Below are 23,150 nucleotides of genomic sequence, written 5' to 3' on the forward strand. Positions count from 1 at the left end.
CCTGCTCCATAGGGGTGTCTCCAGCACAGCAGCTCTTTGGCTGTAGTTGCAGCTGGTCCTCACAGCTCATTGGCCTGGGAGTCAATACCTCCTAGTGATGCCAACAGCAACCAAGGCTCAACTACAACAGGACAGTGCACACAGCCCACACAGGGGAGCACCTAGAAGGCCAAGCTCAGGTGACTGGGGAGGCTGAGCCACTGGACCCTACAGGACACCTACTACACAAAGCCACTCTACAAATTCCAGAAGACATAGCAACTCTACCTAATACATAGAAACAAACACCTGGAGGCAGCCAAAATGTGGAGGCAAAGAAACATGCCACAAAGGAAAGAACAGAAGACATCTCTAGAAGAGGAACTAAATGAAATAGATCCAAGCAAGCTAACAGATAGAGTTCAGAATAATGGTTATACGGATGTTTAAGCAGACTGTTAGGGAAATAACTGAGAAAATCGATAACATAATAAAGTACCAATTTGAAATGAAGGCTACAGGAACTGAAATGAAGAATAATTTACATGGAACCAACAGTAGAGTAGAGGTTGCTGAGAATCAAATCAGCAATTTGGAACATGAGGAAACAAAAAACACCCAACCAGAAGAGCAAAAAGAAAAAAGAACCCAGAAATATGAAAATAGTATAAGGAGCCTCTAGGACAACTTCAAGAGGCCCAACATTCCCAGAAGGGGAAGAAAGAGACCAAGGAATTGAAAACCTATTTGAAAAAATAATGACAGAAAACTTCCCCTACCTGGGAAAAGAAATCGAGTTACAAGTCCAGGACGCACAGAGGGTCCCAAAGAAGAGGAACCCAAAGAGGCCCACAGCAAGACACATCATAATTAAAATGCCAAAGGTTAAAGACAAAGGGAGAATCTTAAAAGCAGCAAGAGAAAAGCAATTAGTTACCTACAAGAGAGCAACCATACGACTGTCAGCTGATTTCTCAACAGAAACTTTGCAGGCCAGAAGGGAGTGGAAAGAAATATTCAAAGTGATAAAAAGCATGGAACTACAACCAAGATTGCTTTACCCAGCAAAGCTATCATTTAGAATTTAAGGTCAGATAAAGAGCTTCTCAGACAAGGAAAAGCTAAAGGAGTTCATCATCACCAGACCAGCACTACAGGAAAAGTTGAAGGGTCTTCTTTAAGAAGAAGCTAATGAACTAAAGAATCTGATGAACTAAATAGATCCAGAGACATTGACGCATGCAACAGACGATCATATTTCAGAGGAAAGAGGGAAGGGGGGTGGAGGGTGGGAAGAGATTAACCAGAGAAGTTATATGCATAACCCATGGACACAGTTAATAACGGGGTGAAGGCCTGGGAAGGGGGTGGGAGAGAAGTGGAGGGGATCAATTGGGGGAAAAAATGGGATACCTGTAATACTCTCAACAATATAGATAAATTTAAAAATTAAAAATTAAAAATAAATAAATAAATAATAAATAAATAAATAAATAAATAAATAAATAAATAAATAAATAAAAGAATCCTAGGACTGGTCCTGGTTTGGGGGATTCTGAAATCTCAAACTAATAGAACTTTCTTCTTTTCTAATAGCTGTAGTGCTTCCTTAATTTCAACTCATTAAAAAAAATGCTTTTAGTTTAGGGCAAGGGAAGGAAGGTTGGCATGGAATATTTTGATCAAAAAAGATGGCAATCACCCTAGCCAGTTTGGCTCAGGTGCCAAACTGGCCTGGGGGCTGAAAGCTCTGGGGTTCGATTCTGGCAAAGGGCATGCATCTCAGTTGCAGGTTTCATCTGGGCATGGGTGGGAGGCAACCAGTCCATGTGTCTCTCTCACATCTATGTTTCTCTCTCTGTCTCTCCCTTCCTCTCTCTGTGAAAAGCAATGGAAAAAGTATCCTTGGGTGAAGATTAAAAAAACACAAAAAAATGGAAGTTAACAGATGGGTCACTACCTAATCACTATCTGAAATTTGGACTGTATGGATGCTGTCTGTACAAATTGCTTTCAGTGTTTAAAAACTACATGACACAGACAGATAAAATAAAAATTAATTCGTTTAACTGTGAGCCTTGAGTACCAGTAAATGCCACTTTCTCAGGTCTCCCACTGAACGAGGGGGACCCCACATTCCAACTGCCCACCCTGAAATATATTCAGAAGGCAGGGGCGATAGAGGTGGAGGTTCGAAAAGTGCAGAAAAAGTTCAGGTCCTGAAAGGGCTCGAACCGCTCCCAGGCGTGGGGGTCCCCTAGGATTTTGCCTTGCTCCGCAGGCAAAACAAAGGTAAAACCCAAGGCCCCCCGCACAGACGGCTGGGACTGCAACATCCGCTTTGGCCACGAGGGGATGACAAGTCACCAGCTTCGAAAGGGCCGGGGCGCAGAGCCCGGGACACATCCTGCCAGGGAGGGGCTCCGGGCTTTATCAGGACCCACTGTGCCCGGCAGGCATCCTGCCACCGGCGGGGCTCCATCCACAGTCGATCGGAACACCACGCGGAGGCTGAGGGCTCAGGGCCCTCGCGTGGTTCCGGCCACCGCCACCCTAAAGGCCATTTGGTGGCGACCCAGAGACCACCCCCCCCCCTCCCCGCCCCGACACCAGATAATCACCTCCTGGAGGTCCGGGGGTGAGCTGAGCGCACGCGCCCCTTCCCCTTCAGAACCATATGGGGGAGCGCAGGAGGATGAAGTGTGAGCATGGGCCCCCCCACTGCAGCCGGGACCCAGGAGCCCCGCCCTTCGGGTCCCCATCTCCTCCGCAGGGAAATCTGCAGCTGCAGTACGCGTCTGCCCCGCAGCGCACGCGAGCGGGGGCTTGTCCGGACCCGCGGACTGATGGCAGGCGGGCGACGCCCCGACCTGCTCCCCAGCCCCGCCTGAATGTCTCCAGGCACCGAGAGGCCAGGGGGGCTCGGAGTGGTGGGGACCAGAGGGTAGGGACGGGGGCCTAACAGAATTCATGCCCCATCTCCGCGAGGCCCGGGTATCCCAGGACCAGGCCTGTGGTTTTGTTAAGGTGCTGCCCCGGGACCAGCCAAAGGCCCGCCCCCGCAGATCGCGACCCTCTCACGCGTTCGGACGCCAACCGCCTCGCACACCCACGCCTCGGGCGCGGAAGCGCTGTGTGACCCTAGGCAGTGTCCTCCCGTCTCTGAACTGCTTTCCTCGTCTACGTGAAGGAGACACAGACACACACCAGGCGCCCAGACCCGGGATAAGACTTTATTCGCCGTCCAGGCCCCGCACTGCGCCCCCGACGCGGCTCAGAAGACCTTCACCGACTCCAGCTGCAGGTCCCCGCCCACCTCCAGGAGGCGCACGCGCGCCGGCGGGATGCGGTGGCGGAAGTGGTGGTATTCCGAGTCCCCGACCACCGCCTGCGGGACGAGGGGCGCGTCACGCTCGGGCTGCGGGGGCCGCCTCCCCGCTGCTCGCCGACTCCGCCCCGCGCCCGCCGTCCGCCCCGGGCCCCGGTGGGACAATGGGCGCCTGTTCCTTCTAAGCCCTTGTCCTGAGGGTGCCTCAGTTGGTTGTTGGCAGCCGAGCGCTTCGTGGGTGTCATTAGCGCCAACCCGGCGTCCACCGCCTCCCTCGGGACGCGCAGATTTAAAGTGGCCAACGGCTGGGTGCTGTGGGGTCTGCAGCGACCACTCCCTCTGGGCCTTGCTGCTGCTCCCTGGCTCTCAGCCCGCCCTCGCCCCTGTCCCGCGGTCCCGACCTCAGGTGCAAATGAGCAGGGGGCCCCACCTCTCCGCCAGGACACCCACACTCTGGCCACCTCAGTCTCGCTCGCTCCTTCCTTGTCCCTACCTGCCCTTGTGGCACTACTGTGGCTGCACCGAGGGAGAGAGAGGGACTGAGGACACCTGCCCAGCCTTGGCCACGCCTTTGCTCCCCACTTCTACCCAGGGCCTTGCTGGCCTTTCCCAGCCACCGGAGGGAGCTGGGTCTTGGTGCCCACCCCTGGGACAGAGGTGCACCTTGAAGCCTTGTTCCGTGGCGATGAGGAGCACGTCGAAGGGCTGCCCACGCTGAAAGGGAAGGCCATGGCCACGCTCCTCCTGGCCCCAGGTTCCCTTCTCCATGGTGTTGAAGACCACTGTAGACTCGTCCATCCGGGGATTGAAATGCAGGGCAGCCTCAGCACCCTCCTCCTCACTGCACAGCAGGTTCACATAAAACCTGGTGGATGGGGGTAGGTGGCATAAGTCAGGAGGGAAGAACCACCCAGACCAAGGTCAAGGGCTAATAGATCAGGACTCACCATTGCAAAGGCACATCGAAATTTACAGGGACCTGAGTATGTCACACAGTGGGAAGGAGGGGTTGTAGACAGGAGTCTAGGGAGCCCAGATTCCAGGGCAACCAAACACTTATTGAGGGCATGACCACGCATCCACCTGGTAAGAGTCCCTATGCTATGGCCCCGGTCCCCTTCAATTCCAGAGTCTGGGAGTCACCAAGAGTCCTGGTGCTGACGGCCAGGGTGCTCCAGATTCCCAGGGCACGCCCAGTTCCCAAAGGGCTGGGAAGAACACCAGGGACCCAATATTTATGGACACCCTAGGTTCCTAGAAAACCTGAAGTTCCTAGACCCAGGAAGCCATACAATTGATTGCTTAGGCCCTCAGAGGCCCAGGGCACCTCCAAATCACAAAGACATATTTCCAGAGTCCCGGTGACTCAGTTTGGAAGCCATAGAACTAGAGATAGGAATCCTGAAATGGCCTTGAAAGCCCCAGATTATTAGGGACCCCTGCTCCAAAATTAGGGGACACATCTGTGAAAACATCAGATTCCAAAAGGCTGGTAATGGCTTGGGGATTCCAGACCCTGGTGGGCAAAGGTGGCCCAGGAGCCCTCATCTCTGGGCTGTGAGAAGCTGGGCTGAGACCTCCCACCCCTTACCTCTGGAACCTGGGGTCACACTGGAGTCTCACCTGCCAGCTTTGTCGGGGACAACACCACGAATTCTCATCACGGTGCCCGCTCTGACACCCTCGGGCAGCAAGGTCTTGTGGGGCACATTCTGCAAAAGCCCGGGTGGGAGGGGATGAGTGGACCAGGGACCAAGGAGAGGGACAGGTGGGTCACCCCAGGGGGAATACAATCAGAGCAGCACAATCAGAGAGAAGAAAGGCACCGGGAGAAGCAAAGAGAGTCAGACACAGGGAAAGAGTTGGTAAGTGAAGCCTAGGAATTAACAGAAAAATATTCAGAGAGAGAAACCAAGAGGACCTGGGAGCATCGGGATGGGTGGGTCCACCCAGAAAGCAGCACCCAGACACTTCACAGCACACTCAACCACCCACCTTCTCCTGTGAAACAGGAGACCTCAGCCCCTCCCCCACTCTGGTGCAGCCTTGGGTCCAACACCCCCCAACCCTAGGCCCTACAACACTCACAGAGCTCCCTGCCATGGCTGGGACAGTGGGACAGACAATGGTGGTGGTGGTTATGGCTCCTGAAACCTTAAGTAAAAGGCAGGTGTGGCTGGGCCTGATGACTCACCCCCTGTCTTTCCACGCCCACCACCCACACCTGGCACAGACCCTAGCCCTGGGGCCAGGGTGGCCCAGCACCCCCTTCCTGGGGCCTCTCACCCTTCTCAGTCACTGTGGGCTCCCAGCTGAACTGCCCCTCTCCTTTCAGCTAATGATAGAGGCAGATAACAACAACAACAACAATAATAATAATAATAATAATAACGACCTCAAAAACCAAGAAGGCTCCTTGAGCCACTGTCCATCCAGCCCTATCTTCCTGCTGCCTGGCAGAGAGAGAGGCCCTTATCCCATTTGTCCTGGAAAACTTGAGTCTTTGGAGGCCAAGTTGGAGGTTGGAACTCTGACCCCTCTCTCCCAGGTTAGGATCTGTTGCGTGGGGCTAAGGTTGTGTCTCCCAGGAAATTCCAGGTATGCTCCTGTAATATGCTGATAACCATGGCAACAACGACAATACTAAACAGGGAGCTCTGGCTCTAGCCAGTTTGGCTCAGTCCTTAGAGCATCAGCCTGGGACTGAAGGGTCCCGGGTTGGATTCTGGCCAAGGGCACTTACCTCCATGGCAGGGCTCCATCCCAGGCCCTGGTACTGGCATGTTCAGGAGGCAACCAATGGATGTTTCTCTCACATCAATGTTTCTCTCTTTCTCTCCCTGGGGAGGGAGGATGGGCAGCTAAACTGAGTGAAGGCTGCAAGCTCCCCATTTTGTGGAGAAGAAAACTCAGGCTTAGAGAGGGGCAGCCTCTGAGCCAAGACCTCCTAGCAAGGAAGGGGCCAGGCCTGGGCGGGAGTCCGGGCGGTGTGCCCAGGGCATGTCATGGCACTTGAAACAGAGGACAGTGAGGGTTGGCGGTTATGGCACCAGCAGCTGGGAGTGGAGAGATTCCCAGGATGATGGACTCCATGGCTCTTCCAATTCTTGTCCCAGTCTGCTCTGCCGTATCCCAATGACACATCTCCTCGATTGCCTCATCGTGGCTGCACATTTCTCCACACGCTGCCAACCTGCAAGTCTACACTTGCCTTGGTGTTGGGCCCAGTGTTCACACCCAGGCCGCTATCAGTCTGATTTCTGGTTTATTTCTGATAACTCAGACGCTCACCCTTGATGATTCTTACTCATTTGTGGGCAGTATCTTCACATCAGTGCTGGAAATACATTTTCGAGAGCGTTGCCTTTCATTTCCAAATAAATAGGGGATGTATTTTTTCCCCAATACTCTGTTCTCAAGCTCTACTCCACACTCATAAAGCCTGCGGATTTAACAGAATACTTTGACGAGTTTTGTCAAATGCATAGGAAACCTGTGCAACCACCACCCCAATCCTGTTTCTTCCAGGTCCCTCCACAAAATGGGGAGCTTGCAGCCCCCACTCAGTGCAGCTGCCCATCCTCCCTCCCCAGGGACTTGTTCCCCCTCCAGCACCAGCACCTGGGCTGCCTCCGGCTGGGGAGGGGTGGGGAGGGTGCGGGAGGCCTGGGGGCGTGGGGGAGGGCAGTGGATCAGGTGCTGAGTCTGGTTGTCTCCACCCAAAGTTTCCATTCTCCATTCTGGAGCAGTCTCTTCCCTGGGGCAGGACAGTGAGGGGTGAAAAAGGAGAGGAGGGCTGCTGGGCTGTAGGAGGGGTCTCTGCCTAGTGCCCCCATTCCTCTTCCTTGACTTCAGAACCCCCTTTCAGCATTCTCCCTCCTCCCCACCCCTACCCTTCCTCCCCTGGGTTTTTCTACAGCCTTAGCCCATGGCTGCTGGACATGGGCCTGGATGGAGGGTCCCACTGTGTTCTCTTCCTTGGTCTGGGGGTGGGTAGGTCCTAGGACACCACCCCCTACTCCACTCCTTGTCCTGAAAGTAGGTGGGAGAATGGCAGTAGTGCTGGGAAGAGGAACAGGAGAGGGTACAGGACAGGAAGGCATAGTCAGAGGCAGGGAGAGACAGAGACAGAGGCACAGGGATGCTAGGGCCTTCAGGAAGACAGAACCTTCCAGAGATGCAGAAAGCCAGAGACACAGTCACCCTAGTATTGCACAGCCCTGTGCCCTGGGCAAATTGCTCCCCCTCTCTGAGCCTCAGTTTCCTTGTCTGTAACATGGGAGAGACCCATGCCTGTCCCAATGGCCTCTGTGAGCATCACTGATCTCTTGCATATGCTGGCCAGAGGCAGAGGCTCAGTAAATGGCAGCTGTTATTTCTCTTTCCTTTTTGCCCATATTTCCTGAGCATTTACTGTGTGCCAGGCACTGCTCTAGGCACCAGGGCACGGCATTGAACATCAGGCACAAATCCTGCCGCTTAGAGCTCCTTTTTTTAAAAATCATGACCAGAGGATATTTTTTCCATTGCTTTTCAGAGAGAGTGGAAGGAAGAGAAGAGAAGAGAGAGAGGGAGAGAAAGAGAGAAATATTGATGTGAGAGAAACATCCATTGGTTGCCTCCTGAACATGCCAGTACCAGGGCCTGGGATGGAGCCCTGCAATGGAGGTAAGTGCCCTTGGCCAGAATCCAACCCGGGACCCTTCAGTCCCAGGCTGATGCTCTAAGGACTGAGCCAAACTGGCTAGAGCCAGAGCTCCCTGTTTAGTATTGTCGTTGTTGCCATGGTTATCAGCATATTACAGGAGCATACCTGGAATTTCCTGGGAGACACAACCTTAGCCCCACGCAACAGATCCTAACCTGGGAGAGAGGGGTCAGAGTTCCAACCTCCAACTTGGCCTCTGAAGACTCAAGTTTTCCAGGACAAATGGGATAAGGGCCTCTCTCTCTGCCAGGCAGCAGGAAGATAAGGCTGGATGGACAGTGGCTCAAGGAGCCTTCTTGGTTTTTGAGGTCGTTATTATTATTGTTGTTGTTGTTGTTGTTATCTGACTCTATCATTATTAGCTGAAAGGAGAGGGGCAGTTCAGCTGGGAGCCCACAGTGACTGAGAAGGGTGAGAGGCCCCAGGAAGGGGGTGCTGGGCCACCCTGGCCCCAGGGCTAGGGTCTGTGCCAGGTGTGGGTGGTGGGTGTGGAAAGACAGGGAGTGAGTCATCAGGCCCAGCCACACCTGCCTTTTACTTAAGGTTCCAGGAGCCATACCCACCACCACCATTGCCTGTCCCACTGTCCCAACCATGGCAGGGAGCTCTGTGAGTGTTGTAGGGCCTAGGGTTGGGGGGTGTTGGACCCAAGGCTGCACCAGAGTGGGGGAGGGGCTGAGGTCTCCTGTTTCACAGGAGAAGGTGGGTGGTTGAGTGTGCTGTGAAGTGTCTGGGTGCTGCTTTCTGGGTGGACCCACCCATCTCGATGCTCCCAGGTCCTCTTGATGCCTCCTGTTGGTTTCTCCCTCTAATCTGTTAATTACTTTTTGTTGTTATTAAGCCTCACTGGAGGCTATATTTTCTATTGATTTTTAGAGAGAGTGGAAGGGAGGGATGGAGGGAGTAAGAGACAGAGAAACATTGATGTGAGAGAGACATATAAATTTGTTGCCTCTGGCACGCAGCCCCCCCAGGGCTGGGGATTGAACCTGCAATCCAGGTACATGCCCTTGACCATAATCTGAACCCACGACCCTCTGGTGTGTGGGAGGCCACTTTAACCACTGAGCACAGAGGCAGGGCTCTGTTAATTCCTAGGCTTCACTTACCAATTCTTTCCGTGTGTCTGACTCTCTTTGCTTCTCCCGGTGCCTTTCTTCTCTCTGATTGTGCTGCTCTGATTGTATTCTCCCTGGGGTGACCCACCTGTCCCTCTCCTTGATCCCTGGTCCACTCATCCCCTCCCACCCGGGCTTTTGCAGAACGTGCCCTACAAGACCTTGCTGCCCGAGGGTGTCAGAACGGGCACCGTGATGAGAATTCGTGGTGTTGTCCCCGACAAAGCTGGCAGGTGAGACTCCAGTGTGACCCCAGGTTCCAGAGGTAAGGGGTGGGTGGTGTCAGCCCAGCTTCTCACAGCCCAGAGATGAGGGCCTCTGGGCCACCTTTGCCCACCAGGGTCTGGAATCCCCAAGCCATTACCAGCCTTTTGGAATCTGATGTTTTCACAGATGTGTCCCCTAATTTTGGAGCAGGGGTCCCTAATAATCTGGGGCTTCCAAGGCCATTTCAGGATTCCTATCTCTAGTTCTATGGCTTCCAAACTGAGTCACCGGGACTCTGGAAATATGTCCTTGTGATTTGGAGGTGCCCTGGGCTCTGAGGGCCTAAGCAATCAATTGTATGGCTTCCTGGGTCTGGGAAATGTAGGCTTCCTAGGAATCTAGGGTGTCCATAAATATTGGGTCCCTGGTGTTCTTCCCAGCCCTCTGGGAACTGGGGGTGCACTCTGGCCATCAGCACCATGACTCCTTGCCAACTCCCAGACTCTGTGGAAATGAAGGCAACCCAGGCCACAGCATAGTGATCCTTGCTCGGTGGATGAGTGTCCAAGAAATGTTTGGCCCTCCTGGAATCTGGGTTCCCAGTCCAGCAGCCCACAAACCCTCCTTCTGTGGTGTGTGACATATTCAGGTCTCTGTAAATTTAAGTTTGTTCAATGGTGATTCTTAATTCATTGGCCCTTGACCTTGGTCTGGGTGGTTCATGGCTCTTGATATCCATTCCTGCCACTCCCCGCCCCTATTCTCCCTTCACCAGGTTTCACGTGAACCTGCTGTGCAGTGAGGAGGAGGGTGCTGAGGTTGCCCTGCACTTCAACCCCCGGATGGACCAGTCCACAGTGGTCTTCAACACCAAGGAGAAGGGAACCTGGGGCCAGGAGGAGCGTGGCCATGGCCTTCCCTTTCAGCGTGGGCAGCCCTTCGAAGTGCTCCTCATCGCCACGGAACAAGGCTACAAGGTGCGCCTCTGTCCCAGGGGTGGGCACCAAGACCCAGCTCCCTCCCGTGGCTGGGAAAGGCCAGCAAGGCCCTGGGTGGAAGTGGGGAGCAAAGGCGTGGCCAAGGCTGGGCAGGTGTCCTCAGTCCCTCTCTCTCTCTCGGTGCAGCCACAGTAGTGCCACAAGGGCAGGTAGGGACAAGGAAGGAGCGAGCGAGACTGAGGTGGCCAGAGTGTGGGTGTCCTGGCGGAGAGGTGGGGCCCCCTGCTCATTTGCACCTGAGGTCGGGACCGCGGGACAGGGGCGAGGGCGGGCTGAGAGCCAGGGAGCAGCAGCAAGGCCCAGAGGGAGTGGTCGCTGCAGACCCCGCAGCACCCAGCCGTTCGCCACTTTAAATCTGCGCGTCCCGAGGGAGGCGGTGGACGCCGGGTTGGCGCTAATGACACCCACGAAGCGCTCGGCTGCCAACAGCCAACTGAGGCATCCTCAGGACAAGGGCTTAGAAGGAACAGGCGCCCATTGTCCCACCGGGGCCCGGGGCGGACGGCGGGCGCGGGGCGGAGTCGGCGAGCAGCGGGGAGGCGGCCCCCGCAGCCCGAGCGTGACGCGCCCCTCGTCCCGCAGGCGGTGGTCGGGGACTCGGAATACCACCACTTCCGCCACCGCATCCCGCCGGCGCGCGTGCGCCTCCTGGAGGTGGGCGGGGACCTGCAGCTGGAGTCGGTGAAGGTCTTCTGAGCCGCGTCGGGGGCGCAGTGCGGGGCCTGGACGGCGAATAAAGTCTTATCCCGGGTCTGGGCGCCTGGTGTGTGTCTGTGTCTCCTTCACGTAGACGAGGAAAGCAGTTCAGAGACGGGAGGACACTGCCTAGGGTCACACAGCGCTTCCGCGCCCGAGGCGGGATCGGGGTCTGGGTGTGCGAGGCGGTTGCGGTCCGAACGCGTGGGAGGGTCTCGATCTGCGGGGGCGGGCCTTTGGCTGGTCCGGCCGCAGCCCATTGCAGGGCAGCGGGTGGTCAGCTGTCGGTGACCTGGCGGAGTTTTGAGGCACTCGAGCCTTCCCTTGGTGCCCCCTTCGCGGATCTAACGAAGCTCCACTCAGCGCATCTGGACGCAGGGAAAGAGGCCCCGCGGACCTGGCCGGTTGGAGACCCGGGCCTCGCGGAGACGGGCCATGAAGTCTATCAGGCCCCAGCCCTGCCCTCTGGCCCCATCTCTCCGCGCTGCCCTGGCCTCTGGGTGCCTAGAGGCGCTCGGGCGGGGCGGGGCGGGGGAGTCGATCGGGGCGACGCGGGCCTGGCCTCAGGCCCCCACCCGCGTGCTCCCCAAGGCAGACGGGTACAGCAAAGCCGCAGGTGCCCCGTGGAGGGGACTGTCACGCGAAGGGCCGGGCTCCTGGGTCCCCGCGGGCCCCATGCGCACACATCCCTCCTCTGCTCCCCCAAGTGGTTCAGGACGGCAAGGGGAGCCTGCGCTCAGGCACAGACGCCCAGCTCACCCCCCCACCACCACCAAGGGGGTGATTATCTGGTGTCAGGCGGGTGGCTGAGTCACCACCAGGTGGCCTTTGGGGTAGGGGTGGGGTAGCGAGCGCCCCGAGCCCCGCACCCCCCGCAAAGCGCTCCTGGGCCCGTGTCTGGAGCCCGCAGGTGGCCCGCTCGGGGCCGGGTCCCGGTTCTCGGAAATGTCCGTTTGCTCTTCGGGCTGCAGGCCGGGGACCCGCGCACCTCCGGACGCACCGCTCCCTTCCCTGGGGGCCGCTGCCAGCGTCGCGGGCCGGTTCCTGACAACCTGAAACCGCGCTGGGCGGTGGAAGGACCAGGCCCGGCCCGGGACTTGACTCTTTTCAGAATGTGGTTTCCTGCCCCGTGGGACCCTTCGGCTGAAGCCACCCCTCCCATGCCGGGCCCTTGAGAATGCATCTTTGGGTAGGCCGAGGAATGAGGCTGTTAACCTAAAAAAATAAAAATAAAAACAAAAGTGAGAGGCAATAAGCGTTTGAGATCACAGAATTGCAATTGAGGGCATAGATCTGCTTAGAAACCCAAATAGTGTCCAGATTTTAGGGTGAAGACGAGGGGTTTCATGAAAAAGGGGAAGGGAAATAGTCACATTTATTGAGGCAGTTCCTCTGTAAAAAAAAGATACAGAAGAACTAAAGAGTTATGGTACACAAAACATATTCGCTTTCTGCACCAGAGGGTAACTGTCAAAATACAGAGTTAGCTAAGTGAATAGAAGAAATTAATTTCCACTGGTGCCAGCAAATCAAGTTACTCTTTAGTTATCTATAGGCATGGCTGGTTACTGATTATAAAGAACGTCCATCGTTATCAGTCCTTGTGGCCAGGATGTCTGCTTTCTTGTTAGCTTTCCCAAGGATTATCTATTAGACAGTGTTGGTTTGGCCCAGTCCAGAGGTTATTTTGGCCTGTTTAAACATTTCAAAAGTTCAAGGAGTAAGACTGCAAGGCAGTTCCTCTGTAAGGCTGCTCTGGCTCCATTTAAAAACAGCTCCACTTAGGGCTGCCAGCGATGAAGCCAGCTAGCTCACTGCAAACAATGAGTTTGACTCATCAAAATTAAAATATATACAGGGTGGGGCAAAAGTAGGTTATTGAAAATAAACAGACTCCAGTTTCGATATCAGGGCTACTGCCCCTGTCAGGAGCGAATTGTTCTCAGTTTCTGGGTTTCTGGGTTCTTCCAGGTTGTAAATTTAAAGATGCTAGAAGAAATAACCAAAGAGATACAGAAGAACTAAAGAGTTATGGTACACAAAGCATATTCGCTCTCTGCACCACAGGGTAACCGTCAAAATACAGAGTTCCAAACCTTTTGGACCTCTGCCAGCCATATGGCGTCACCATTCATTGTCATCCAGTCCCGATGGAGGGACTCCTGACAGCCAGCTGCTGTGCAATAATGGAGGAGCTTGCAGTCTGCCTTACAAATAATCAAAAACCATAAGACACTATTATGGAGCAGTGCAGACTTGTCTTTAGCCTCTTGTCTCCCACTATATCTGTCTGACACAGTATCACCACAGCAAGCCATAGACAGCCCCTGAGGAGCGGGAGCAATACAGACCATAGAGCAATGTAATTATCTACACACGTCCCAGCATGAACTAGCTGCACCTCTGTCATCAGGAGAGTCACTATCAACGTCTGTATCTACATAAAAAAAGAATTTTGAAATAGATATATAACCATGTCTGAAATTTAAGAGTTCTCTAACATAATTTGTTTTAAAGTGAAGCTGCTAGTGTTTTCAACTTGATTGTAAATGTATATGTGAAGTGCCCAGTCAGTGTGGCTCAGTTGACTGAGCATCGCCCTGTGCACCGAGGTTGCAGGTTCAATTCCCGTTCAGGGCACATACCCGGGTTGCTGTTCAGTCCCCAGTCTGGGCTTGTACGAAGGCAACCAATTGATGTTTCTCTCCCTCTCTCCCTCTCTCTCTCCCTCTCTCTCTCTTTTTCTCTCTCTCTTCCTCTCTCTAAGCATATCCTCAGGTGAGGATTTTTAAAAATGTATATGTGAAGAATTCCTAAAGCTTTTATTGATTAAAAAAAAAAATGGCTCCACTTAATGTTAGCTTTTCACAAGGGGTCACCTCTTCCAGTGGAAAACCTGAGAAAGTCTGAAATCCCCTAGTCCCCCAGGACTTGTTGAATAACTTAGTTTTTACTTTTATTTGTATTTGTCAAGGATTATAAATATATTTTTTTAAACTTTGTACAGATAACATGTACATGTGGCACAAATTTCAAAAGTATGCAATGTAAAGTACAGTTATTGGCACCACTGGTGGAGGTGGTTGGGGTCCTCAAATTTGCTGATAGTGATCCATCTTATTGATTTCCTTATTGGTTAATCCTCACTGGAGGATATTTTTTCCACTGATTTTTGGAGAGAGTGGAAGGGAGGGAGGGAGGGAGGGAGAGAGAGAGAGAAACATGGATAGGTTGCCTCCCGCACAGCCCCCCACCAGGGTGGGGGGTTGAACCCGCAACCCAGGCACATGCCCTTGACCAAGAATCAGACTTGAGACCCTTCAGTGCTTTGGCTGATGCTCTAACCACTGAGCCACACTGGCCAGGGCAGGAAAAAAATGTTTGTACTGCAATTACAACTTTCTTCATTTCAAAATAAATTTTAAAAATATATATTTTATATATGCATATATATATGCAAGAGAAAGTCCTCCTTTATGAGAGTAAACATCTGTTACCTATGTCCTCATTTCTTGGGTATCTTTCAAAAACTCTTCTGTAAACACACCCATATGCAGTTTCTCTGCCCTCATTGCATAAACAGTAGCATTCTCCACCCACTGACCTCGTTTTTGTCACTTAGCAAATATATCTGTGTCCGATGTCACTCCCTTTGCTGGCTGCCCAGTGGTCCATCCCAAGGAGGAGCAGCCGAATGCGATGGTGTCACAGCATCTACTACAACAAACCATGCCTCAGTCAGTGTCCTGGGGCCCACGTCAGCCTAGCGCTCTTACCCTTTTTATAATCTCTGTTCTGATTATAAAATGCATGTGTGTATATTCCAGAATGTTGAGTAACAAAATTAAAGTCAGCCCCAATTTCACAATCCAGGTAATAGTCACTCTTAATACGTGCATGTTTCCTTCTAGCTTTTTTTTTTCTATAATAGTTTATATACACTATACCTTTGGGGGGAAATTGAAATATATACAAGGTGGGGCAAAAGTAGGTTTACAGTTGTGAGTACAAAAAACAGTTTATTCTTGTATTATTATTTATTAATTACTTTATTCCATATGAACATTAGTAGTGGTCATTCTTTTTTTTTTTTAATCTTCACCTAAGGATTTGTTGTTGTTTTTATTGATTTGAGAGAGAGGAAGGGAGAGAGAGAGAAACACTGATGTGAGAGGGAAACATTGATTGGTTGCCTCCCTTACTCGCCCTGACCAGCGATCAAACCTGCAATCTTTCTGGTGTAGGGGACAATGGCCCAACCAACTGAGCCACCCGACCAGGGCTAGTGGTGTTCCTTCTTGATTTTAGATCATAGCTGCTGTGAGGAGTGAATGGGCTGATACACATAAGGCCCTAAGAGCAGCGTTTGGGTAGGGGCGGGGTACCTAGATTTACTAGGATGGGTGGGTGGATGGACGGATGATTGGAGCCTGAATGGACAGTGCACGACTGAACCAAGGAATGAAGGAACCGTGCAGGGGGCAGGGGGTGAACGGAGTCACATTCACTCATTAGACACCCTCGGACAGTTTATTAGAGGCTTAAAAGGGAGTCTTATGGGGTCTTTCTCTGTGTGTTCCCAGGGGTTAAGGTCCCAGGAATAGATCAGATCTGGACGTAAGACAAGGTGACATCACCCTCGATCTCCACAGTGTCCACCCTCTGGAAGGCTGAGAGGCGATGGGAGAAGTCGAAGAGGTGCTGGCCATTGGCGTAAACTTTGAAGCGGTCAATACCACAGCGAATGGACAGCTGCAGGGAGAGGGGCGGGCATGAGGCCATGGCCAGGACAGAGGCAGTGGAGGGAAGGGGGACAGAGAGCCAGACTCACATCAAAGAACTGGCCACAACCAAACGGGTTATAAGAGAGCTTCCTCTCCTCAGATCCCCACGAGCCGTTCAGATAGCTGTTCCGAACCACAGTGTCCTCGGTGATGCGGGGGTTAATGTGGAGAGCCACATCCCCTGAAGAGCCCACCTTGAAGTTGATGGCAAACCTGGGGACAGAGAGGGAGGTGAGAGTCAGAAGGGGGCCAGCACCTGGTCCCCAAAGGAGGAGGGGGCTGGAGACCGGACTCCTGGGTCGAAGGGAAGAGGGAAGCCGAGGATTCCCACTGCAGCCTCAGTTCTCTACCTCTTGCCAGTGGGGGGCACATAGCCCTTGACTATGATGGTTTTTCGGGCTGTCAGCCCCCCTTGCAGTCTTCCTGTAAATGGCACAGGCTGTGAAAAGAGAACATGGTGTCCCATCATCTCAGGTCACCAGAAACCAGATGCAAGGACCAATTTTCAGAGAGGGGCCCCTGCTATCCCCAACCCCTGTCCCCTGCCCCACCCTGACCACCAACTCCTCCTCCTTCCCACTTCCCATCCCCAACACCTTCTTCCCACTCTATTTCCTGCCCTCTTGGGGTCCCCGTGGATCAGTGTCCTTAACCCCCCTCAGTTCCTGCTTCCCCACAATCGCCCACCACAGAGCCCTAAACTGCAGGGCTCCTTACCGGGTTGAAGGTTGGGGGTCCCTCCATGGTCTGTGAAGTGAAGAAGAAGAAATATTATTCTAGAATATTCAACATATATTGAAGACACACCTACGGCATCTCCAGGGGCTGGATTAGTGCTCCTGGGAATCCAAGAACTAGGACCCTCCCAGTCCTCGCCCCACCCCCCAGATGGCCACACAGCCCTCTCACTCACAGGCAGGTTGCTTGGCGGGGGACAGCAGCTCTGTCCGGGACCCTACATGGACAGAAAAAAGGCAGGAATGGTGAAAAGGACCGGGGTCCTTCCGCTGCCCTAGTACCTACTCAGCCACCAAGCCCCCACCTCAAGGGGAAATTTGTCACCCACCAGCAGGTACTTACTGGGTACGCTGGGATAACCATGGGGTTCTGTGGGCACAAGAGAGGAGGTGACAAAAGGGACTCCAACTAGGGCCTGGAAGGTGTTAAGGATGCCTGCCCTGGGCTAGCCTACCACCACCATCCAAGGGAACTCTGGTGTCAAAGGGTGACACACAGATGGCTCATTAATGGAAAGGGACTGGCTGTGTTTAGGGATCTCCAGTGCACAGTGGATCTCACTCCACCCCTTTGGAAAAACCTGGTCAATTCTATTCTTGAACCCTCTCCTACCCTGGCTTCCTGCTGTCCCTCCCCTGCCCCTCTCTGGCCCCAGCAATCCAGAAGCTGCACAGTAAAGTGCACATGCCTCCCAGGCCCACACACTACCCCTGCTCGCCTCATCCTCGACCACCGCCCTTCCCACCCCTCACTCCACGTGCCCACCACCGGGCAACAAGGCGCCCCTGGAACCAGCCAAGTTCTGTGTCTCAGGCTCTCTCAGTCTCAGTGTGCCTCTGTTTCTCTCTCTCTTGCTGTCTCTCATCCACACCTTCTCTCAGGTGGTTCCTTCTGCCCAAAACACCTTTCCCTTCCCTGGTTTCCTTTCATTCACTCTCTCTGTTTCCTCTTCTTTCTAACGGTCTCCTCTCTGCCCGGCTTCCATTTTAAGCGGGTTGTTCTGAAGGCCCTTCTCTGAAGGCCTTATTGTTAGTTTTCCTAAGCTCTCTGTGCCTCAGTTCCCACATCTGTAAAATGGCGCTGATGATCAGCAGAGCACTTTCCCTTGGAGGGGCTGGGAGCGCTTATAGGCTGGGCTGTGGGGCCCTCAGCTGAAGGGCACGTCAGGAGTCTGGAGCCCGGGCTTCCCCGGGCGCGTTCGAGCGCGTGTTCTGGTGGCCATTTGTTCACTGCCGACCCGCGAGTGGCGTTTCTAGGTCGTCGGGTACGTGTCTGGTCAGCTTTCACAGGAATGGGAGTGTGAGCCAGTCCACAGCCCCACCAACAATCGGTACCATGTGCCTTTGTCGGGGTGGCTCTTGTAGGTGTGTGGTGGCTCGTGGTGATTTTCACTGAGTTTCTGGGTGACCAGTGCTGTTAGGCAAATCCTCACTAACTTGTTTGCTGTTCCTGAGGTTTCTGTTCCTCCTTATCTTCACTTCCTGGCTCAACTTACATACCTCCTCCTCCAGGAAGCCCTTCCTTAAGACTCCCCAACACTCCTGTAAGTCCCCCATCCCGGCCCTGACCACTGTGACCAACACCAACTGGTGACATAGTAGACTGTCTTGGTCCTCTGGGTCCATGGTGTCACCCAGCAAAGGGCGCCAGGACATCAAGGAATGTGGGAATGAATTAATTAAAGAAAGAAGCAGCCCAAGCCTGAGTAGCTCAGTCGGTTAGAGCGTCATCCTGATACGACAAGGTTTGGGTTCAATCCCTGCTCAGGGCTCATACAAGAATCAACCAATGAATGCATAAATAAATGGAATGGCAAATCTCTCTCTCTTTCTCTCTCTCTCCCTTCTTCTCTCTAAAATCAGTAAATTAAAAAAAAAAAAAAGGAAGCAAATAAGAGAAGGAGACCCTACACACCTGGCTTGGGGCCTGCCGGCCTCCAATGAAATTGATTGACTGAAGCTCCAGGTCCCCATCCACTTGCAGGTGAGTGACCATCTGTACAGGGATCCGGTGCCCAAACTCATAGAATGGATCTCCATTTACCACCACCTAGAGGGCAGGGTAAGGTCAGAGTCAACACCCATGACGGGGAAGGTAGAGACAGGAAGCAGGGACAGGGGTCTTTTTAACTTGGGGGCAAAAGTCTTGGGGCTGGCCCTAGCTGGTTTGGCTGCGTGGACTGAAGTGTCCTGGCTTTGATTCCAGCCTTGGTTGTAGTCTCGATCCCTGGCCCTGGTCAGGGGGCGAGTGGGAGGTAACCAATCGATGTGTCTCTCTCACATCGATCTTCCTCTCTCTCTCCCCCTTCTACTCTCTCTGAAAAAGCAATGGAAAAAATATCCTCAGCTGAGGATAAAAAAAAAGTCTTGGAGCTGAGCTGGGTTAACCTCAGAGTCAGGAACCTTGGAGTCCACAATTCAGAGGTCAAGCCGGGGTCAAAAGTGAGCTCACAGATTGGTGGATCCAGGAGGGCACAGTTCAATTCCCGGTCAGGGCACATGCCCGGGGTTGCAGGCTGATCCCCAGCAGGGGGCGTGCAGGAGGCAGCTGATCAATGACTCATTACAGTATTGATGTTTCTATCTCTCTCCCTCTCCCTTCCTCTCTCTGAAATCAATAAATGTTTTTTAAACGTATCTTTATTGATTCCAGAGAGAGGAAAGGAGGGGGAGAGAGAGAGAGAGAGAAACATCAATGATGAGAGAGTCCTTGATCGGCTGCCTAGCCTGCAACCAGGGCATGTGCCCTGACTGGGAATCGAACCCCGATTTCCTGGATCCTAGGTCGATGGTCAACTGCTGAGCCACACCCAGCAGGGCAATAAAAATATATATTTTTTAAATAAAAAAGAAAGCAGAGGCTCCAGGGGATAGTGACCAGCTTGATGTCACACACTGGCAAAGCTCAGACTCAATCCTTGTCTGCCCAAACTCAAACCATGCTGCTAACCTTCAGAGGTGAGGTTAGAAATCTGGTGCCCATATTAGGGCAGATAAAGTTCAGGTGGGTGCCCAGCCCTGCGGTTCCCCTCCACGAGTCTCCTGACACGGGGCATGCAGGACGCATGTGCACAGGGTGTCTGCTCAGTGTCGTTTATGGGGAGCCGGACGCGGGGATGGAGTGAACTCAGAGTGGGTAGGCCAAGAGTCCTGCACAAGCATGGGAAGGTGCAGACCAGGTGTGACAGCAACACAGGGGCTCTGACACACAGGTGATAAGTGGGAACAGAAGCAGAGGGGACAGCACAGCACAGAGGCCACACATACTTAAAAAACCAAAGAAGCAGAAATAGATCCAGGCTGAGAGCAGACAGGATAAAGGCTACCCCTGGGGGCGAGGGGACTGGCAGGGACATGAGGCGGCTTCTGGGGCTGGATTTGGACTTAGGTGCTGGTTATGAGGGTGCGTTCTCTTATCACGTGAGCTGTGTACACAAGGCATATACTTTTCTGTACCTGGGTCACACACCTCACTAACACATAAAAATACACGATAGCAACCAGTCACAGTGAGTGGGTCTCATTTGGGCCCTGATTCAAACAAACTATAGAAAACAAACAAGGCGTTTATGGACATGTGACACTAAGCAAAGGACTGTCAATTTTTTAGGTGTGATCATGGCATCAGGACTGTGTTCATAAAAACTGAAATACTTATGAGTGCAGGTGTGTGCTATCTGGGGTTCGTTCTGTAATAACTTGGGAGGGGACGTGTGAGGTAAGGGAGAGAGCAGAGTCTGCCGGGACTGGGGCTGGCCAAGGAGATGCGCTGCACTGTGCTCCCGCGTCCTTGCATGTTGACAGCTCTCCAGAGAAACAGCAAACACACAGATTTCGCAAGAACACAAGGAACAGATGATATACATTAAACATATCAGAGGCCTCTCCCCGGTGGAGGAATGGGCATGAGAAAAAGAGATGAGAGAAACAATAAGCGGGAAAGAAGGGCAAGGAAAAAGAGAGGTAGCAAGTGGGGGAGGGGGGGCAGGGAAAGGAAGAGAGACCCATGGAAAGAAGGGAGGGAGGGAAGGGGGGGAAATGGGAGTGGGTGGGAGGAAGGGGAGGGGGAGGGGAAGGAAAGAGGAAGGGGGAGGGGAGGAGAAGGGAAAGAGGAAGTGGGGAGGGGAGGCAGCCCGGAACTCTGACCTTGTAGTGCTCCGGCAGGACCATGAACACCAGCTCGAAGGGTGAGCCCTTGCGGAAGGGCATGCTCCTCTTCTTCTCCTCGTTGCCCCACTGGCCACCCTGCTGCGAGTTGAAGACTACCTTGTCCCAGCCATCAAAGCGGGGATTGAAGTGGAAGGCGATGTCTGACCCCAGGCCCTGTCCCACCACGAAGTTCACGGAGAACCTGGGGGGACATGAAGAGTTGTGCCCCTGGCCCCACCTGCCAGCCCGGGAGGCCCTCCTCTGGGAAGCCCTCTCTGTCCCACCTTGTTCCAGGGTTCCTGCTGGGGCAACCCTGGCTCTGTTGACCAGACAGGAGGGCCTAGGAGGCAGGTTCCCACCTCCCCCTTCACTCATTCACTTTCCTCTCCTTTATTTTTTTGCTCCCTTTCCTTACTGGACTCCTTCCCAGCCCCCCTTCAATAGGCCTGCCTCTGGGACTCCTGTGTTCAGCTTCAGTCACCTTGGGCCAGGCAATGTCCCAGGAACCCAGCATCTATCAATTCAGGCCTCTTGCTCCCTCCCTGCCCTGTAGGCCATTCCCCACATGCACCTAGAGGGACCCTGTGAACACCCAAGTCAGATTGCCTCCCCTCACACCAGCATCCCCATAGTTATTCCATCCAGACAAGTGCACACGTGTCTCAGGGCCTTTGTACTGGCTGCTCTTTCTGCCTGGAGTGCCCTTCCCTCAGATATACCCCAGGCTCCCTCCCTCACCTCCATCAGGTCTTTGCTGAGTTGTTCCCTTCCCAGGGAAGCCTTTCCTGGCCACCCTATTTAAAGGGACAGTGCCATACCCCCTCTCCCCCACATCCACTCCCCATCTCCCTTCCCTCTCATGGTGAGCCTCCCTGACCTCTCCCAGCCCCAGGGCTCTTCTCCTGATCTGATCCACAAGCCCTGGACTCCCCAGATCGGGGCTGGTCTTTGGCCATCAGGTATGGTGGCCTAGAGTCCCTTCCCAACCAGGGTGGAGGAAGGAAGAGAAGACCGGAAGCCCCCAGTTTATAGGCCCCTTCTCAGCCTAGCCTGGCCTGGGGGAGGCTCTTACCTTTTCATGTGATCACTAGCCACTCCTTGGATGTAAATGGACATTCCCACACTGAGACCTCCAGGGATGGGCTTGTTGTAGGGCAGAGTCTGTAGAAGGGGCTCAGTGAGGGGCCTCAAAGGCCATCTGCCTATTGCAGCCTTTCCCCCTCATTGAGAAGTCCCCCACTCCCTTAAGCAAAGGAGAGGAAACTAAGGGGTGAGGGATCAGTGTGATGATGAAGAGGGCTGAGAGTTTAATATAGACACAAATAGCCTGAGTGACAGGGTAGGTGCCCCAGGGTCAGTACTGGGTAAATCAGACCCAGGGGGCGGGTGGATACCTCCGAAGTTCGGGGTGAGAGTAAATTGGTGTATGGGGGTCGGGGTAGAGCTAAGCCAGGGCCAGGGTTAAGGCCCAGGCCAGTATCTCACCGGGTTGTAGGTGGGCTGGTAGCCAGGTGCAGGGACAAAGGCCATCTCGAGAGGCTGGGCTGGTAGCTTGTCCTGTGAGAAGAGCTGCAAGAATGGGATATGGTGACAGATGGCAGTGGTGGCTGGCTTTTATACCTGAGGATAAGGGAGTGGCAGGCAGGACAGGGTTCACGGGGTCCCTCTTCTGAGTATCCCAGGCTCACATCTTCTTCTAGGGTACCCTTAGTCTCCCTTCTCTCACCAGCCTCAGTGGTAACCAGTCAGAACCCAGATCACCTGGGCGAGGCCTGGGGGGACTCAGATCAAGGACCCTTCTTCTATACCCTTTTGAAAAGAGAAAGTGCTAGTGAACTTTGGTCTTGCCAGCATTTTTACTAGAGGCCATAAAACCCTGCCTGGACCTTTGTTAGCAGAGGGTGGGTGAGGTCAGGCAGATTGGGCAGGGCAGGGCAGGGCTGCAGGTGTGACCCAGAACAGGTGGGCAATGGAAACAAGTGAAAGTAGGGAGGAACTTGGTGCTCTTGACACTCCAGGAACTGTGAAAGGAACTAAATTGATTGTGTGCCTACTACATGACTTAACCATGACTTTCTGTTGTGTACATAGTGGTTTAGATCACTGATATCTGCAGCCAGAGGTTCTGGGCTCAAATCCTATCTCTGCCACTTCCTGGCTGTGTAATCTTGGGTCAGTGCCTTAATCTCAATTTGCCCATTTGTTCATTTGTAAAATGAGAATATTAAACAGTATCAACTTCATAGGTCCTTTAAAGAAATCACTAATAAATGCTCAGAACAGCCTAGCTGGCATGGCTCAGTGGTTCAGCATCAACCTATGAACCAGGAGGTCACAGTGCATTCTGGTCAGGGCCCATGCCCGGGGTTGTGGGCTGATCCCCACTCAGGGGCGCGCAGGAGGCAGCCAATCAGTGACTCTCTCATCACTGATGTTTCCCTCTCTC

The 23,150-nt window shown here is 53.4% G+C and overlaps 3 protein-coding genes and 1 pseudogene across 4 annotated transcripts; 2 read left to right on the top strand and 2 right to left on the bottom strand.

Annotated features, from left to right (window-relative positions):
- Nucleotides 1-3,192: 3,192 nt before the first annotated feature.
- LOC107532179 (galectin-7-like) lies at nucleotides 3,193-5,410 on the bottom strand. Its single transcript, XM_087826691.1, has 4 exons — nucleotides 5,396-5,410; nucleotides 4,931-5,019; nucleotides 3,971-4,172; nucleotides 3,193-3,367 (listed from the first exon to the last, which is right to left on the bottom strand). The coding sequence occupies exons 1-4, from the start codon at nucleotides 5,408-5,410 to the stop codon at nucleotides 3,254-3,256; spliced, it is 420 nt and encodes a 139-aa protein (XP_087682817.1). The 3' UTR covers nucleotides 3,193-3,253.
- Nucleotides 5,411-8,609: 3,199 nt separating this feature from the next.
- On the top strand, nucleotides 8,610-11,095 carry LOC107532177 (galectin-7-like). Its single transcript, XM_087826690.1, has 4 exons — nucleotides 8,610-8,624; nucleotides 9,278-9,366; nucleotides 10,116-10,317; nucleotides 10,921-11,095. The coding sequence occupies exons 1-4, from the start codon at nucleotides 8,610-8,612 to the stop codon at nucleotides 11,032-11,034; spliced, it is 420 nt and encodes a 139-aa protein (XP_087682816.1). The 3' UTR covers nucleotides 11,035-11,095.
- A 1,116-nt stretch (nucleotides 11,096-12,211) lies between these two features.
- On the top strand, nucleotides 12,212-13,479 carry LOC107532176 (cyclin-dependent kinase inhibitor 3 pseudogene; annotated as a pseudogene).
- A 2,133-nt stretch (nucleotides 13,480-15,612) lies between these two features.
- LGALS4 (galectin 4) lies at nucleotides 15,613-22,249 on the bottom strand. Of its 2 annotated transcripts, XM_016206465.2 has the most exons (10): nucleotides 22,190-22,249; nucleotides 21,777-21,865; nucleotides 20,702-20,906; nucleotides 18,471-18,605; nucleotides 16,899-16,925; nucleotides 16,732-16,773; nucleotides 16,536-16,565; nucleotides 16,169-16,257; nucleotides 15,866-16,031; nucleotides 15,613-15,786 (listed from the first exon to the last, which is right to left on the bottom strand). In XM_016206465.2, the coding sequence occupies exons 1-10, from the start codon at nucleotides 22,232-22,234 to the stop codon at nucleotides 15,640-15,642; spliced, it is 975 nt and encodes a 324-aa protein (XP_016061951.2). In that variant the 5' UTR covers nucleotides 22,235-22,249; the 3' UTR covers nucleotides 15,613-15,639. The 2 variants fall into 2 exon arrangements, with proteins under 2 accessions (XP_016061951.2, XP_087682810.1); XM_087826684.1 differs by lacking the exon at nucleotides 16,732-16,773 and having other exon boundaries at nucleotides 22,190-22,234.
- Nucleotides 22,250-23,150: the final 901 nt, after the last annotated feature.

This window comes from Miniopterus natalensis, chromosome 18 (genome assembly GCF_054644295.1).
Source record: "Miniopterus natalensis isolate mMinNat1 chromosome 18, mMinNat1.hap1, whole genome shotgun sequence".
NCBI classification, from domain to species: domain Eukaryota; kingdom Metazoa; phylum Chordata; class Mammalia; order Chiroptera; family Miniopteridae; genus Miniopterus; species Miniopterus natalensis.